The sequence below is a fragment of the Vulpes lagopus genome, chromosome 23, assembly GCF_018345385.1.
Source record: "Vulpes lagopus strain Blue_001 chromosome 23, ASM1834538v1, whole genome shotgun sequence".
NCBI lineage: Eukaryota > Metazoa > Chordata > Mammalia > Carnivora > Canidae > Vulpes > Vulpes lagopus.
In genome coordinates, this window is record NC_054846.1 from 8373804 (window position 1) to 8388256 (window position 14453).

The 14453-nt window shown below is 45.9% G+C and overlaps 1 protein-coding gene across 3 annotated transcripts in view; it reads right to left on the reverse strand.

Annotated features, from left to right (window-relative positions):
- Positions 1-12169, reverse strand: part of FNIP2 (folliculin interacting protein 2) — a 133902-nt gene extending 121733 nt beyond the window's left edge. For 2 of the 3 annotated variants that reach the window (XM_041738939.1, XM_041738935.1), the window contains exon 1: positions 11881-12169. In XM_041738939.1, coding sequence (XP_041594873.1) covers positions 11881-11999 — 119 coding nt within the window. In that variant the 5' untranslated portion in view covers positions 12000-12169. Of the gene's footprint in view, positions 1-11255; positions 11396-11880 lie in introns of those variants that run through there. The other variant, XM_041738938.1, reaches the window with a different exon arrangement.
- Between the last annotated feature and the right edge of the window lie 2284 nt (positions 12170-14453).

The following is a 14453-nucleotide window of genomic DNA, read 5'->3' on the forward strand; positions in this document are numbered from 1 at the left end:
CATCATAGAATATCCCATGAAACTAACATCACAATTTAGCCACCCTTGTGCTGCTAGACTATTATGATTCTTTTTAGATTTTATCATTGTAATGATAATGTCTAAAGAACATCTCCATGCACTAAAGTTATTTTGCTTTTTTAAACATGTTCATGCAGAGAACCTTTTTTTTTTTTTTTTTGTAAAAATCACTGAGGTCAAAAACAGCCAAGCACTATCATGTCTAGATAGCACTGCCAAATTAAATTGTAAAAGAGCTTAAAACAATATGCACGGACACTAGACTAGAGAAGTGATCAATGACTACCAAGAGGGAGCGAAAAGTCCAAGTTTCACCACCACCCCACCAGTCAGCATTGTTTCCTTAGGGTACTTAAAATCATCTCCACTAAGCAGCCACTGTTGTATGCTATTGGCAGGAGTATAAATAAGTGCAACATCTCTGAAGAGCAAGGTGGCAGAAATTCCGTCCCAGATTCTTATCCTAGAAATATACTTGAGCTTATGCATAAGATCTTCTAACCAGCAGTTCACCATCTCCAACAAAAAACCCTGGAAACAATCTAAACATCCATCAATAGAGGACTGATTAAAATTAGTGTGCCTGGCTGCACACTAAAATTACCTGGGGAGGGTTTCATAAAAAAAGACATGTGGGGTGCCTGTGTGGCTCAGTTGGTTAAGTGTCTGCCTTAAGGTCAGGTCATGATCCCAGGGTCCTGGGATTGAACCTTGCATCAGGCTCCCTGCTCAGCAGACAGCCTGCTTCTCCCTCTCCCTCTCTCCTTGCTTAGAGCCCTAACTCAGACCAATTAAATCTGGATCTCCAAGAGAGCAGTATTTAAATCTCTCTAGGTAACTTTAATGTCCAGCCAGATTTAGGAACTACTAAGTTTAAGTAACGTATTCATATATGCATTTATTCAATGGAATATCAGGTTAACTATTAGCAAAATGCAGAACAGTATACAGGCAACTACCACTTTGTGTGAGTGAAAGAGAGTATTTTCTCCTTGTATTTGCATAGAATATTTCCAGAAGGATATAAAAGAAACTGTCATAATAATGGTAGCCTTTGGGAGGAGAAATTGGGGTATGAAGTGAGAGGTTTATATTTAAATGTATGTCATTTTATATTGTTTTGCTTTTTAATCAAGTGCATTTAAAAGTTCAATAATTCAGATAATTTGAATCCATTCAAAAATTCTAATAATGTTGAACAAAAATCAAATCATAATTTATAGACAATTTTTTCAGGAACATATGGCACTAAGAAACGTATAGTACCCCATAGCAGGGGCGAGGTAGCAACGTTCACAGGGTCTCTGTGGAGACCCACATACTTGGGAAGAACCAAGTGGCTACCTGGGGTCCTTCTTTGCCCTTTGGGCATAGACAGTAGTTCCTGCTCTGCTACCTCCTTCTGCCCTAGCAACTAACTTATTCAGTGTACCATTCTAAAGCAAACAGTCATTGCCTGTTATGCTTGGCCAAAATGTTTACTCATAGTTCACTTCCTCACACAGTGTAGGTCATCTTTACATGTCTGGGTTATACGTTTCTTAAAGAACATGTCAGATTTATAACCCATGTGTAAGTTAGTTTCTCAAACAGAAAGCAGACATGATTCTATCTCTTCTCTGAAGCACTTACTTCATGTTACATGCAAACCATGGTCTCTGCAGGGCTTAGGGGGCCAATACTGTTTCTATAATTAAGTATGCTAGATCTTAAACTTGAAAATATCCAATGAGGGACGCCTGGGTGGCTCAGTGACTGAGCTTTGGCTCAGGGTGTGATCCGGGAGTTCCAGGATCGAGTCACGCATTGGGCTCCCTGCATGGAGCCTGATTCTCCCTCTGCCTGTGTCTCTGCCTTTCTGTCTCTCATGAATAAATAAATAAAATCCTTAAAAAAATAAAAGAACCAATGAGCTAACTTCATTTTTTTTTTTAATTTTTATTTATTTATGATAGTCACAGAGAGAGAGAGAGAGGCAGAGACACAGGCGGAGGGAGAAGCAGGCTCCATGCACCGGGAGCCCGATGTGGGACTCGATCCCGGGTCTCCAGGATCGCGCCCTGGGCCAAAGGCAGGCGCCAAACCGCTGCGCCACCCAGGGATCCCAGCTAACTTCATTTTATAGTGTATTTCAGATTTACCAAGCCAAACAAGAATACAAATAAATCTAAAAAGTATGGAAGAGTTTTACATTCATCAACACAGCTAAAAATTTGAGAGGTTTGCATTATTTAAATACTTTTTCAACAGGTTATTTTCAATAGCTGCAGGATTTTATAACTGGGTCTCAGATATATTACTTATGTGTCTTTTTTAGTTGTGTTTTGTATTGTTTTGCTTTGAAGAGGAGATAGGTCCCTTTAGAATGAATAGTTATATGATTTTGATATCAGAAAATGTTTGATTATAATTAATGGGAAGAAAAACTGAGTTGTGTAAAATAACATTCCTTTACACAATGCCAACGCATTACAACTCATGCCAGAAACATCAAGAAAGGAAGTGCCCTACAAAAAAAAAAGCATTAATATTTCAAGAGATCAGATTCTGGAATACCAGAGAATCTTTAAGGACTGTCAATTTTCAAAATTCTTAAATGCATTCATTCATTTATTCCTTCATTCAGCAGGCATTTACTAAACACAACTTCCTGCCAAGCACTGCATTAAGCCCTAGAGACACAATGACAGGGCTAGGATATAGAATTCCCATATCAGTGCTCTAACCATGACATGTCCATTTCCTTGTTTCAAATATCAAATATATGCTTTAAAGTGGGAAATTTAAAAGATATTCTCCTTATTTCTCATATTTTATAAAAGACCTTGAGGAAACGAGGATAATTAAGAGATAACTGGTAACACACAATTTTTCCCTATAATCCTAACGGTTTCAAATGTAAGAAAAAGGAAAATGCCCAATCTTCTGGATAAACCAGGGAGAGAGAGTTGGCAGTAAAGTATTTATAAGGTGTTAAAGGCAGAACAGATTAGACTGGTGATATTGTTGCTTCTTCCTAACACATCTTAAATCAACACCTGTTTCATCTCTCGAGGAACGTGCAGGTTAACATCTAACTTGCCTTCAACTTGCAAAGAAATAGAGTTGCCATGACAACTGAATGAAAAGTTTAGTTAGCAGAATTTATCCAATGAAATGCAAAAATCCACTCAATGCCATTTAACTGATACATGAACACTTGTAAGCAAATTCTATTTTTCTGTTTGTCAAACTATCAAAGTAAATGTCAACCTATTCTCTGGAAAGTTTCATGGATAAAATATTAACCATATACATACATATCCCTTTTTGTCAGAGGGAGCCACAGATAAGCAAAACTGAATAATAATCATTTGACCGTTAAATCTTTGGCAGTGCTGCATTTAGTATTACAGGATCTCAAGTAAACCTAAATTAAGGAAGAGCAGACACTTGTAAGTTTGTTTCTTGTTATTTCCAGTTATCAAGTAAATTCATGTACATATTTAATTTCTACTTATATCTATTGCACAGTGCAACTTATTCAAATAAGTAGACTATCAATTTTTTTTTTTAGAAAAAATATTTCCATCATAAACACACAGAGTTTAGGCTGTTCACATATGCTGCATAATCATTAACTTCCAATATGCAAGTAACCTTACTGAAACCAGACTAAAGTCCCCACCAGATACATAGGTTCTCAATCTGTCCTCCTCAGTTTTGGGGGGATAAACTTCTACTGCACCTGTGCCTACTTTCAACATAGCATGAATTGGTTGTTATTTTTGATTAGACAGCAGTGGATAATCAAAAACCTGTGATCGGGGATCCCTGGGTGGCGCAGTGGTTTAGCGCCTGCCTTTGGCCCAGGGTGTGATCCTGGAGGCCCGGGATCGAATCCCATGTCGGGCTTCCGGTGCATGGAGCCTGCTTCTCCCTCTGCCTGTGTCTCTGCCTCTCTCTCTCTCTCTCTGTGTGTGTGTGTGTGTGTGACTATCATAAATAAAATAAAAATTTAAAAAAAAAACCTGTGATCATTTATTTAAAGACATATTATAACAAATACAGAAGTTCTCTTATTTGATAAAAAAAAAAAAAAGTTAGGTGTAGTGATAAAATCATCTTCCTAAAGCAGTATATATATATAACGATAACACTATGCTAGGCACAAATTCTAGAATATAATCTCTAAAGTAAGCAAGAGTATAGGGACAAATAACTAGAAAAATATTCTAAATATATATAAATTAAAGTCATACAGGGGATCCCTGGGTGGCTCAGTGGTTTAGCGCCTGCCTTTGGCCCAGGGCGTGATCCTGGAGTCCCAGGATCGAGTCCCGCATCAGGTTCCTGGCATGGAGCCTGCTTCTCCCTCCTCCTGTGTCTCTGCCTCTCTCTCTCTCTATGTCTATCATAAATAATAAATATGTATTTTTTTAAAAGTCATACAGTTAAAGAGAGAGGAGTATGATAATTGGGGATCCAGATTATCCATGCTAATACTAAAATCTTATATAACAGAAGGAGCACTCTGCTATCCAACACTTATCCACAATGTTATAGTATTCATGACGGCATTTATGGCATTTCACATGTTGCATTATTTTGGCACAAACAGAAAGCACAACAAGAAAAAAAATGTGTAGCATGGTGTGTAAGAAGGCACATTGTCCTTTTCAGAAGTCCATTATAAAGGCAGCTGCTCAGATTCTGGCTAAACACAAGTGGGATGCCAGCCCATCTCCTTCCATCCCCATCCCACCCTCCCATTCAAGCACTGGTTACAAAAGTGCCTGTGTGGCCCTGAGAAGTGAGTCATGGATATTCCATTTACAGATGGGGTGGGGTTGAGGGAAATCACTATTACATGCCCAGTTAGCTGGAAAAGTCCATCCTGTTTTTCCTCTTTTACATAATAATCATTTTTCACAAACCTGAGATAAAGAACACTTGGTAAGTAGGAACTCACCAAATATTTCAGCACTCATACACAAAAGGGAAAGACTTACTTTTACAGCCAAGGACATGACCTCATAGAGCATGCCTAACAATTCACATTAGGCAAGGGGCTTGTACAATCAGGATAAAACATTTGTTCCTTTTCGCCCACACCAAGAAAAACAGTGGCTGGAGAAATAAGCACAGTGCCAGTTCCCAAATCAGATTCACCCACCAGGAGTTCACACAGACAGCCAAAGCATTTCATGAGTGCAAAGACAATCTTTTACAACTTCCTTTGCCAAGGAAACAAAACAGCAAAGTGGCTTCCTTAAGCTGACCTCACAAGTAAACCATGAGAAATACAACCTAAAGCCATAATGACAAAAATCAATGCTCTCTTTAGATCTATACTCTGTGCATTAAAACATCACATGCCTGGCCCATCTCTCTATACCACCTACTAAGCCAAGTGACAATGTGTATCATGGCCAATTCACATTTCAGAACTTAAAATTATAATACATATCTTAGCTTTAAAAATATCTATTCCAAGCCCCTTGATTTCTCCAAGTTCTCCCAAAATCCAACAGGTTGTCACTTTTTCTAAACGTATTTGAAATAAATCTTAATTAGATCTCTCAGTCATCAACTGAAGACCTGCACACGGATCCCAACTTGTGTTCTGAGTCACAAAGATTACAGTGGGCTCTGAAGTGTGGGGGAAAGCAGTGATCCTACCCAATTAGTATAAATTTTGCATATGTTTATTGCCTCCAATTACCAGTATCACCAATTAGGGACGCCTGGGTGGCTCAGTGGTTGAGCCTCTGCCTTGGGGTCAGGGTGTGATCCTGGAGTCTCAGGTAGGGTCCCGCATTGGGCTTCCAGCTTGGAGCCTGCTTCTCCCTCTGCCTGTGTCTCGGCCCCTCCCCCCCTCTGTCTCTCGTGAATAAATAAATAAAATCTTAAAAAAAAAAAATCACCAATTAAATCAGCCTCCTAAGGCTTGTAATGAACGTAGGTTTTAAGCACATTAAAATTCACAGCATATTACCTTTAATAACAGGAACTACCAGTTATTTTAATGAAGAGGAAAATTTCTATTAAGAGTTTTTATTCAAATCAAGTTTCTTCACAAATATCCTTACTCCTTCCACTTCTCCCTCACAGCATAAAGTACTCCGAAGACTAACATTTAAAACAATTTAAACCACAAAAGCCACACAAATCCATCAGAGCAAAATCCAAAATACCAACCAAAAATAATACACAAAAGAGCAAAATTAACTTTTCAGCCACACCTTGGCAGTCACTGGCTGGTGTACAGTGCTCTCTCTCTTCCATATATGCATAATCAATCACACACTCCTATTTTTAAAAACTAATCATGTAAGTTTGTATCTTTTAACTTTTACTATTGAGAACTCCTATGTGTGTGTATATATACACACGTGTATGTATATGTGCACTTGTGTATGTATATATGTATACACACCTACACATAAAATAATGATTCGGCTGCTGCAGTGTATCATCCATTGTGCAATGGGTATCATTTTGCTTAACAGTATTTCCCCCTTTAGCTAAATAGGATTTTTTTCTTGACAAGAAAAATAGCATATAATTCTGGAAAACAAATACACCATACTCCTAAAAACATTCCTGAACTCCCAGTCACCTCTATCCAAGTCTGAGTTAACAGCCTGCTGCTGAGTGTCTTAACACTCCTCTAAAAATTTAAGGTCTCTATTTCACCACTGACAACGTCAAGGTAAAAAAAAAAAAATGTAAATATAGACATGTCAATTCAGTTCTGTCTCAGGTCTCCGAAGAATGGTTCAATTTTAATAAAGCCTCAATGTGAATAATGGGACACCTGGGTGGTTCTGTCGGTTAAGCATCTGCTTTTTGCTCAAGTCATGATCCCAGTGTCCTGGGACTGAGCCCTTAGGTGGCTCCTTGTTCAACAGAGAGTCTGTTTTGCCCTCTCCTCCCCTGCTTGAGCTCTGTCCCTCTCTCTCAAATAAATATAAATTTTTTTAAAGAAAGGTAAATAATACTGAACTCCATGACTTAAAAGGCTCTTGGTAATACTTAAAATCATCTTGCACTGCATTAGATCCTTTTGAAAAGATTTTCAAACTCATTGTATTGCCTCCTCACCACCTACATACTACCTAGGACATAGGACTGGTGCTGTGAGTTCACAAATGACAAAACTGAGAAGCAGGGAGAGAAATGAAGAAACTTGCCCAGGCCCATGTCGACATGGTCTCAATTTGTCTTCCAAGTGCTTTTAACAGAACCCATTGCATTAGCTGGAACAGTCCATTCTTGACCTCTGCCAAAAATCTTTAATAAACCCCCACGGTGTTGGGCATGTTTCAGGACAAAGAGGAATGATGTAATGATTATGCCAATAAATCCAAAACCACAGGCAAGGAAACTTCCAGGAACACTTTTAGAAAGTAGAAAAAAAGTAATCAAAACTGCTATTTATGTCATGTGTGTCACATGTCTTATGTTATAGGCATTAAAAATGAGTGTCATAGAACTACACTGTTTTTGTTCTCCAGAAAATTCTCCCTACTTCAGAAAAATCTCATTAGAAATGCATATATTGGGCAGCCCGGGTGGCTCAGCGGTTTAGCACCGCCTTCAGCCCAGGGCCTGATCCTGGAGTCCAAGGATCGAGTCACACAAGTCACAAGGAGGAGTCGGGCTCCCTGCATGGTGGAGCCTGCTTCTCCCTCTGCCTGTGTCTCTGTCAATCTCATGAATAAATAAATAAAACCTTGAAAAAAATGCATATATCTTAGGAGCTAGCAGTGGGAGGGGAGGAAGCACTTCTGTGTAATTTCACCCTGTCCAAGAGACCAATTTACACTCCTACCCTCAGTCATACTAGGCATGAGAACAGAGAGTTCTTAATGCTGTACTTAAGGTAAAGATTTACTCTTTCTATATCATTGTTTCATTTATCTTCTTGTTATAGTTTCCAATGTGTATTTTGCTGTTTATTCATCTTGGTAAATAATCTGTTATCCTTTAGATTGCTAATTCCAGTAGGCAGGATCATGAGTGTCCTACCTTGATTTACACAGGTGGAGCACAAACACATGGGCATCAGATGCTATTTGATAATGACGATAGGTGGATTGAATTATACTCATACTAACCCTGTAAGAGAGTACTTAAATTTGTTCTAACAGAACAATGTAGATTAGTACTAACTAGGCCATTTGGCCTTGGAAATTCAGAATTGGAGGGGAGAAGGAATGGAATCTACTTCTAGCATTTATACTGCTGGCTACTGAGCAGCTGAAATGCTTCCACTTACTACTCACGTCACAGGTAATATATAAGCTTACTCACTTCATTTAATTGGTCCAAAAAAATATTTGATAACCTATTATCTTTTCAGCTCCCTGTTGCATATATATTTTAGGTGAAGACTGGCCCACTAATTTAACAGAGACATTAAAAAAAAAAAAAAAAAACCATAAGATAAAACCTCAAACTTGAACCAGACATGTGAGTCCATGGGCATATGTTGGCTTTTAAAAACTCCTAATGTGAACATGCTGACCTCAAATCTAAAGTAACCAGGAACCCAATTTTACTTCTGACTTGAGCCACTAGACAAATCACCTCTTTCTGCTCTACTTTATCCTTCTAAAACAAAGGGTTGTTCAAATATATATTTATGTCTCAACCAATTAAAAGCAAAACTAACCTGAAGACAAGCAAATAGAGAATACTCTCAAATTTCAAGACCATCATGGAACTTTATAACTTTAGAGTTTACACTTCACAAATACCATAGTCATATATTGTTCCTAGCTACTTCTCCCAAACACGTAAATTCAATCTCTTTTGATTTCTTTTGTTTTCCTAGAAGGCTTTTTCCTCAAAGTTATGAAAGGGCTTTTGTTGAGGTCCCAAAAAAAATACACTTAAGAAAGAGTCTTGACTGTGATGTTCCTCTTTTTAGATGGAACACCAGAAAGCATGAAGATCTGAAAATGACCTATGAGATAAGCTATTATATTGAACACAAAAAATCTCCTCTCTAATCAACTATAGTGTGTGAAAGCCAGAGCAGTGAGAAGGAACAGTAAGAAACAGAGGGAAGTGCCCGGGAAGTGCACAAGAATCAAGAGAATAACACAGAGGGCAAAACCTGATGAAAGGCCAAACTGCAGAGAACTGGAGAAAAGTCTAAAGTAACTAATGAAAGTCCATCAAAGAAAAAGAAGAGATATAAAAAAAGGCTTTCCACAAACCCTAAAACAAACAAATACATATATGTGTGTATATGTGTATCCCCAAACATGTATGTAAATATAGTATTATAAAGTTGGATCTTATTTTTACTTAGACTTTTCTCCAAAATATATGTTAATATACTCTACAAAACTGCCCAAAATTCTGATTCCCCTAGGAGACTTTCATTCTCAAGATCCACAAGTTATATACTGTATTTAAATGCACTGAAAAATACAAATTCATGTTAGGAATACTAGGTCTTTAACCTAAGGGTTTCACTTGAACTTCTCAAAATCTATTCAACTGTAAAGTGGGTTCCTAAGGGCAGCGAATCCCCTGGATTAGGCACCCACTTGCCCCAAAAAGCAAACACCAGCTCCTGTCTGGTAAAACCTGGATAAAATGAAGCAAGAAAAGGAAATTTTCTAGAAGACTCTTCCCAGGAGGGCTACCCTGTATTTAAAAGTTAGGCTGGGTGGCAAGAGCAGGAGGAAAAAGACCTGCTTGGGTATCTTTTGTTGAGCTGGTGTGCACAAGTCTATTTGTCCCCATCACCCTGCATCTTTACAGACATGTCCTAGTTCACTTCTTTCTGCTAAGGGGCCTCATCAAGTGAAATGGTCAACTGACAGCTCCAATTCTCCCAAACCAATGTCAAAATTCTACCTCAAAAACTTGTAGAAAAATCCCAACGAGGTCAAGGGGGGAAAAAACAAAAACAAAACAAAAATAACAAAACAAAGAAACCACACACCAGTCCTTGGCATACTTTTGTGTTCTTCATTATATACCAATGGGACAACAGAACACTATACTGAAAATGTTCCCACAAAGTGGGAATCAATTGCCCTAATATGGCCAAGCCCTAAATATAGACGCAATTTTTTTTGTTGTCGTTCAAAATACACTCAATTAAACTCGTGGACAGAGGAAATGGTGGTGGGCAACTGGGCCGAGAGCACAGGAAACCATGACAGTGTAACTCCACTATCTCCACCAGCAGTAAAATGGCTTTAAATGTCCTTGACAAGGGCTGCCAAAGCAAAGACACCCAAAGTAAAGGGCAAAGTAACACATATGCCCTTTTTCCTCCAGGCTTTGTTCCCTTGATCGAGTCTGGGTTACTGGGAGGGAAGAGAAGACATTCCGTACCCTGGGTCTCAGGTGATTCTACCTTTGGGCGGAGGGACACATCACGAGCACTCAGAGCAGTGAAAGGAATAGGCTTCCCTACTCAGATAATAAGGATCCAGTTAGTCTAAAGGAAACGTGAGGGGGCGGCCCGGGTGGCTCAGTGGTTCTGGGGGGTTGGGGGGTTGGGGGGGGCGTCCCCCGGAGAGCCTGCGTCTCCCTCTGCCTGTGTCTCTGCCCCTCTCTCTCTCTGTGTGTCTCTCATGAATAAATAAATAAAATCATTAAAAAAAGAAACATGAGAATTCAACTGGGGTGAAGTCCTCACAACTTACCTTCCCAACACCACCACACCCACACCCTCCCACACACGCCTCACAAGCACAAAAACACTGGTCTTCAACGATTCCCCAACTGCAGTGAGCAGCTGGGTCTTAAGCGAAGGGAATTCGAGAAAAGCGAGACCGGGAACGCAAGCAGACCTTAAAACCAAAATGCATTCCAAGCGTCTCTTCGAACTTTTAAGGAAGCTTTATTACACTGGCTCTGGACTTGGCCGGCGACATCCCTGCCTCTGCACGACGTCCGGGCCAACAGCCGCGGGAGCAGCACGGTGTTGGCGGCTGGAGGTGCTCAAACTCCAACACTGCGCTGAAACCGTTAGAGGCTCGCGGCTTAAACGTCTGCCCGGGAGGCGAGCTCGGGGGCCGCGCGGGGCACTGCGAGGTCACCCTCCTCCCGCAAGTGGGCTCCTGAGGGCAGGACGACACGGAGGTGTTTTAAAGCCTGGATCCTGCGGTCAAACTGGGTCAAAACGCGGGCTGCGCCGCTCACGAGGGCGCGTGGCTGTCAAGTTGCCCGCGACTCCGAGTCTTCCTCATCCGCGCAATGGGACTTGCAGCCGCACCTACCTCGCGGGCTCTCCACGCCGCGCGCGGCTTCCCGGCGGGGGACGCGGCCCCATACCCGCGGGGCCCCCGACGGCGCGTCCGCTCCGGGCCCGCAGTGGCGCCGCCGAGGCAGGACCTCAACCATCCCTCAAAGCGCCCGCCCCGCCGCCGCGGCCTCCCAGCAGGTGGGGACCCCGGCTCATCCCCCCCCGCCAGCGCCGTCACAGACCGCGGGGGGGGGGCGGGGGCGCCGCCTCAGCTCGTGGCTGTCGCTCCTCCGCCAACTTCGAAACACTGTCACGTACACAATAGGTCGGAGCGGCCTGAGGGACAGCGCCCGGCTCCGCGGCGCCGCCACCCTCGCGTCTGTGCGGGCGGCCGGGGGCCGGGGGCCGGGGGCCGGGGTCCCGGGGGCGGGGGCGGGGGCGGGGGACCCTCCCGGGCCCAGACGCTCCGGGGCCCGCTCGCGTCGGCGCGTGCTCGGCGGTCGCCCGGACGCGGCGGCGGCGGCGGCGACGGGCTGCGACGTCCCGAGCGGCCCCCTCCCTCCCCCGCCGCCCGCCGCCCGCCGCCCGCCGCCCCCCGCCGCCGCGGGTCCCGCTCCCGCTCCCGCGCCCGCCTCGCTCTCGGCGCCCGCCCCGCTCACCTAAACGCGGCTCCCTCCTTGCAAGCCCTGCCCTGGGCGGACGCCGCCGCGGAGCCGCCGCCGCCGCCGCCGCCGCTGCCCTTTTTGTTAAAGAGCTTCTGGAGCAGGGTCGGGGCCATGATGCTGCCGCCGCCGCTGCGGCTCCGGCCGTGGCGCTCGGGGGGCCGGCGGCTCAGCGCGCAGCCGGGGGCGGCGGCCGCGGCGGCGGGGCCATCGCGGCGGCGGCGGCGCGGCCGCCCAGCCTTGTGGGAGCGCGGGGCCGCTGCGGCGGAGGAGCTGTGCGCGGCGTCGGGGCCGCCGGGGGCCGGTCATATGACTGAGCCGGGCCGCCGCCGCCGCCGCCGCCGCCGCCTCGCGCGCTGACAGTTATCTCCTGCGGGAGGAGCCCGCAGCCCCACGGCGGCCGCGGCGGCGGCGGCGGCGGCGCGGGAGGAGCGCGGCCGCCCGGGCGGCGGCCATTGGCCCGGCGGCCGCCCGCCCCGGGCTCACGTAACCCCGGCGGGAGGCGCGGCCCGGAGCGCGCGGCCCGCGGGGGGCGGGGGCGGGGCGGGGGGGCGGGGCGGGCGCGGCGCTTAAAGGGGCCGGGGGCGCGGGGGCGGGGCCGGGGCGCGGGGGGCGGGGCCGGGGGCGGGGCGGGCGCGGCGCTTAAAGGGGCCGTGGGGGCGCGCGGGGCGGGGCGGGCGCGAAGCTTAAAGGGGCCGGGGGCGCGCGGGGCGGGGCGGGCGGCTCGGGCTGCGGGCGGCGGGGCTGCCGCGGTCGCCGCGGCCCTTCGGCCCTTCGGCAGCGAGCATCGGCCGCGCCGATCTTTGTTCTTGTTGAGACAAAGCCCCTGGACTTGGGTCCCCGCTCCGTGCAGGTGCCAGTGCTCGTTTACTGAAGCCCAGGGTGGGGGCGGGGGGAGCGGAAGGGCTTAATCCACGAGGCTGCTGTTTCGCGGGGCTGATTGGAATCTCACGGCCCCCGGGGCAGTGGCCTGTTCCTACCCGTCCGGCTTGGATCTCCAAGGGGTCGTGTTGTGGGGTTTTTTTTTTTTTTTTTTTTTTGACTGTGTAGTCGGCTTATTCGCTCTCCAGCATCTTGGGTCAGGGCACCAGAGTTCTATGAAAAGTTGCCCGTGAAATCAAAACAACAACAACAACACACGGAATCCCCTGCACGGGCTCAGAAGACCCGTCTTAATGCGCACTTAGCCGTCGAGGCCCGGAATGAGCTGGCGTCCGGCGTCCGCAGCAGGTGGGGTGTCGTAGCGGAGCCCCCGGGCGCCCCAGCCTCCGCCCACGGCCGACCCGACCTCCTGGGGCGGGCAGGGGGCCCGGCTCCGGCTCCGGGCCGCGTCCTCCTCGGCCCTACAGCGTGAGCCCTCGTCCTCCCTCTTGAGGACTCGCAGGCATAAAAGGAAGATTCCGCGCTTCTCCTTCATGAGCAGCGAATAGGGAGGGACTCACCTGGATTCTTAGACTTGTTCAGGGGCGGGGGCGGGGGGACTCCTGGAAACTCAAAAAGGTCTTTGCATGGACGGAAGTAATCGACGGAGTAATCCCTCCTCCTGGCTTTGGTGGGAAACCAGCTGTGAATGATGATGTGCTGAAATTTCACGAAGGGAAGGGAAAGGTGGCAGGAACTGAAACTCCACTCTTTTTTTTTTTTTTTTCCTTTCAGATTTCTACGATTAAAACGGTGGATTGAGTGTGCAGGCCAGCGAGCTGTCCTTGTTTCACGCAATGGAGTGGACACACTCCCCTGATTTGCAGCTTTGGTATTCAGTCTACCCCATGGGACTTGGGACTACCAGTATTGGCCAGAATCCTATGTGACAGGTATTGGCTTCATCGGCTGTGACTCTATGAAAACATGGTCCCAGGTGGGGTTATGGCTGGCGCTTGACCGCCCTTCCTTATGCGATCCCTGCTCAGAAGATGTCCTGTATTGTCCAAACCCAAGCACATACCCTTGTGCCTGCAGCTTTTGTAATTGCACATTGAAGACGAATTTGGCATGGTGTCTCTTGTGTCCCCCATCCCCACCCCCAAGGACTGTTTCAATTCCAGCCCCAGTCCAAATGTGCGGAATCGCCCAAAAGAGGCAGTTCCAAAATCAGCCTGCCCCAGCCATCACGCTCAATTTTGATCTTCACTGGTCAACTTGAAATAAAGGGCGTGTGTGCATCTCAAACTAAGAACAGACTACAGTTAAGCAAGGAAAAAAAAGGAACTGAAATGGTTCCCTTCTCTCCCTTTGCTTCCTCTCAACACCATATTCTTCCTCTTTCTGGTTCTGGTCACACCACTTGCTCTGAATTTTAAAAGCATACAAAAATCCTGACCAGCAAAATGTGGGGAGATCACTCTTTATAGCTCTCCTCTTCCCAGTTTCATTATTTCTTTTCTTGTCTGCTCAAGGCCTCTTCCATCCATTGGTCACCGCCTCATTCCTGAAGCTTGTCATACACCCCGTCTCCAGCTCGGTCGTGGGCCTGTCTCCCGGTTCCATAAGTCCCATTCACCTCATCCCACTCACCCTATATTAGAAAAATCTATCGGCTGGATCCTCCTGTATGCAGCTGTCTCAAGGAG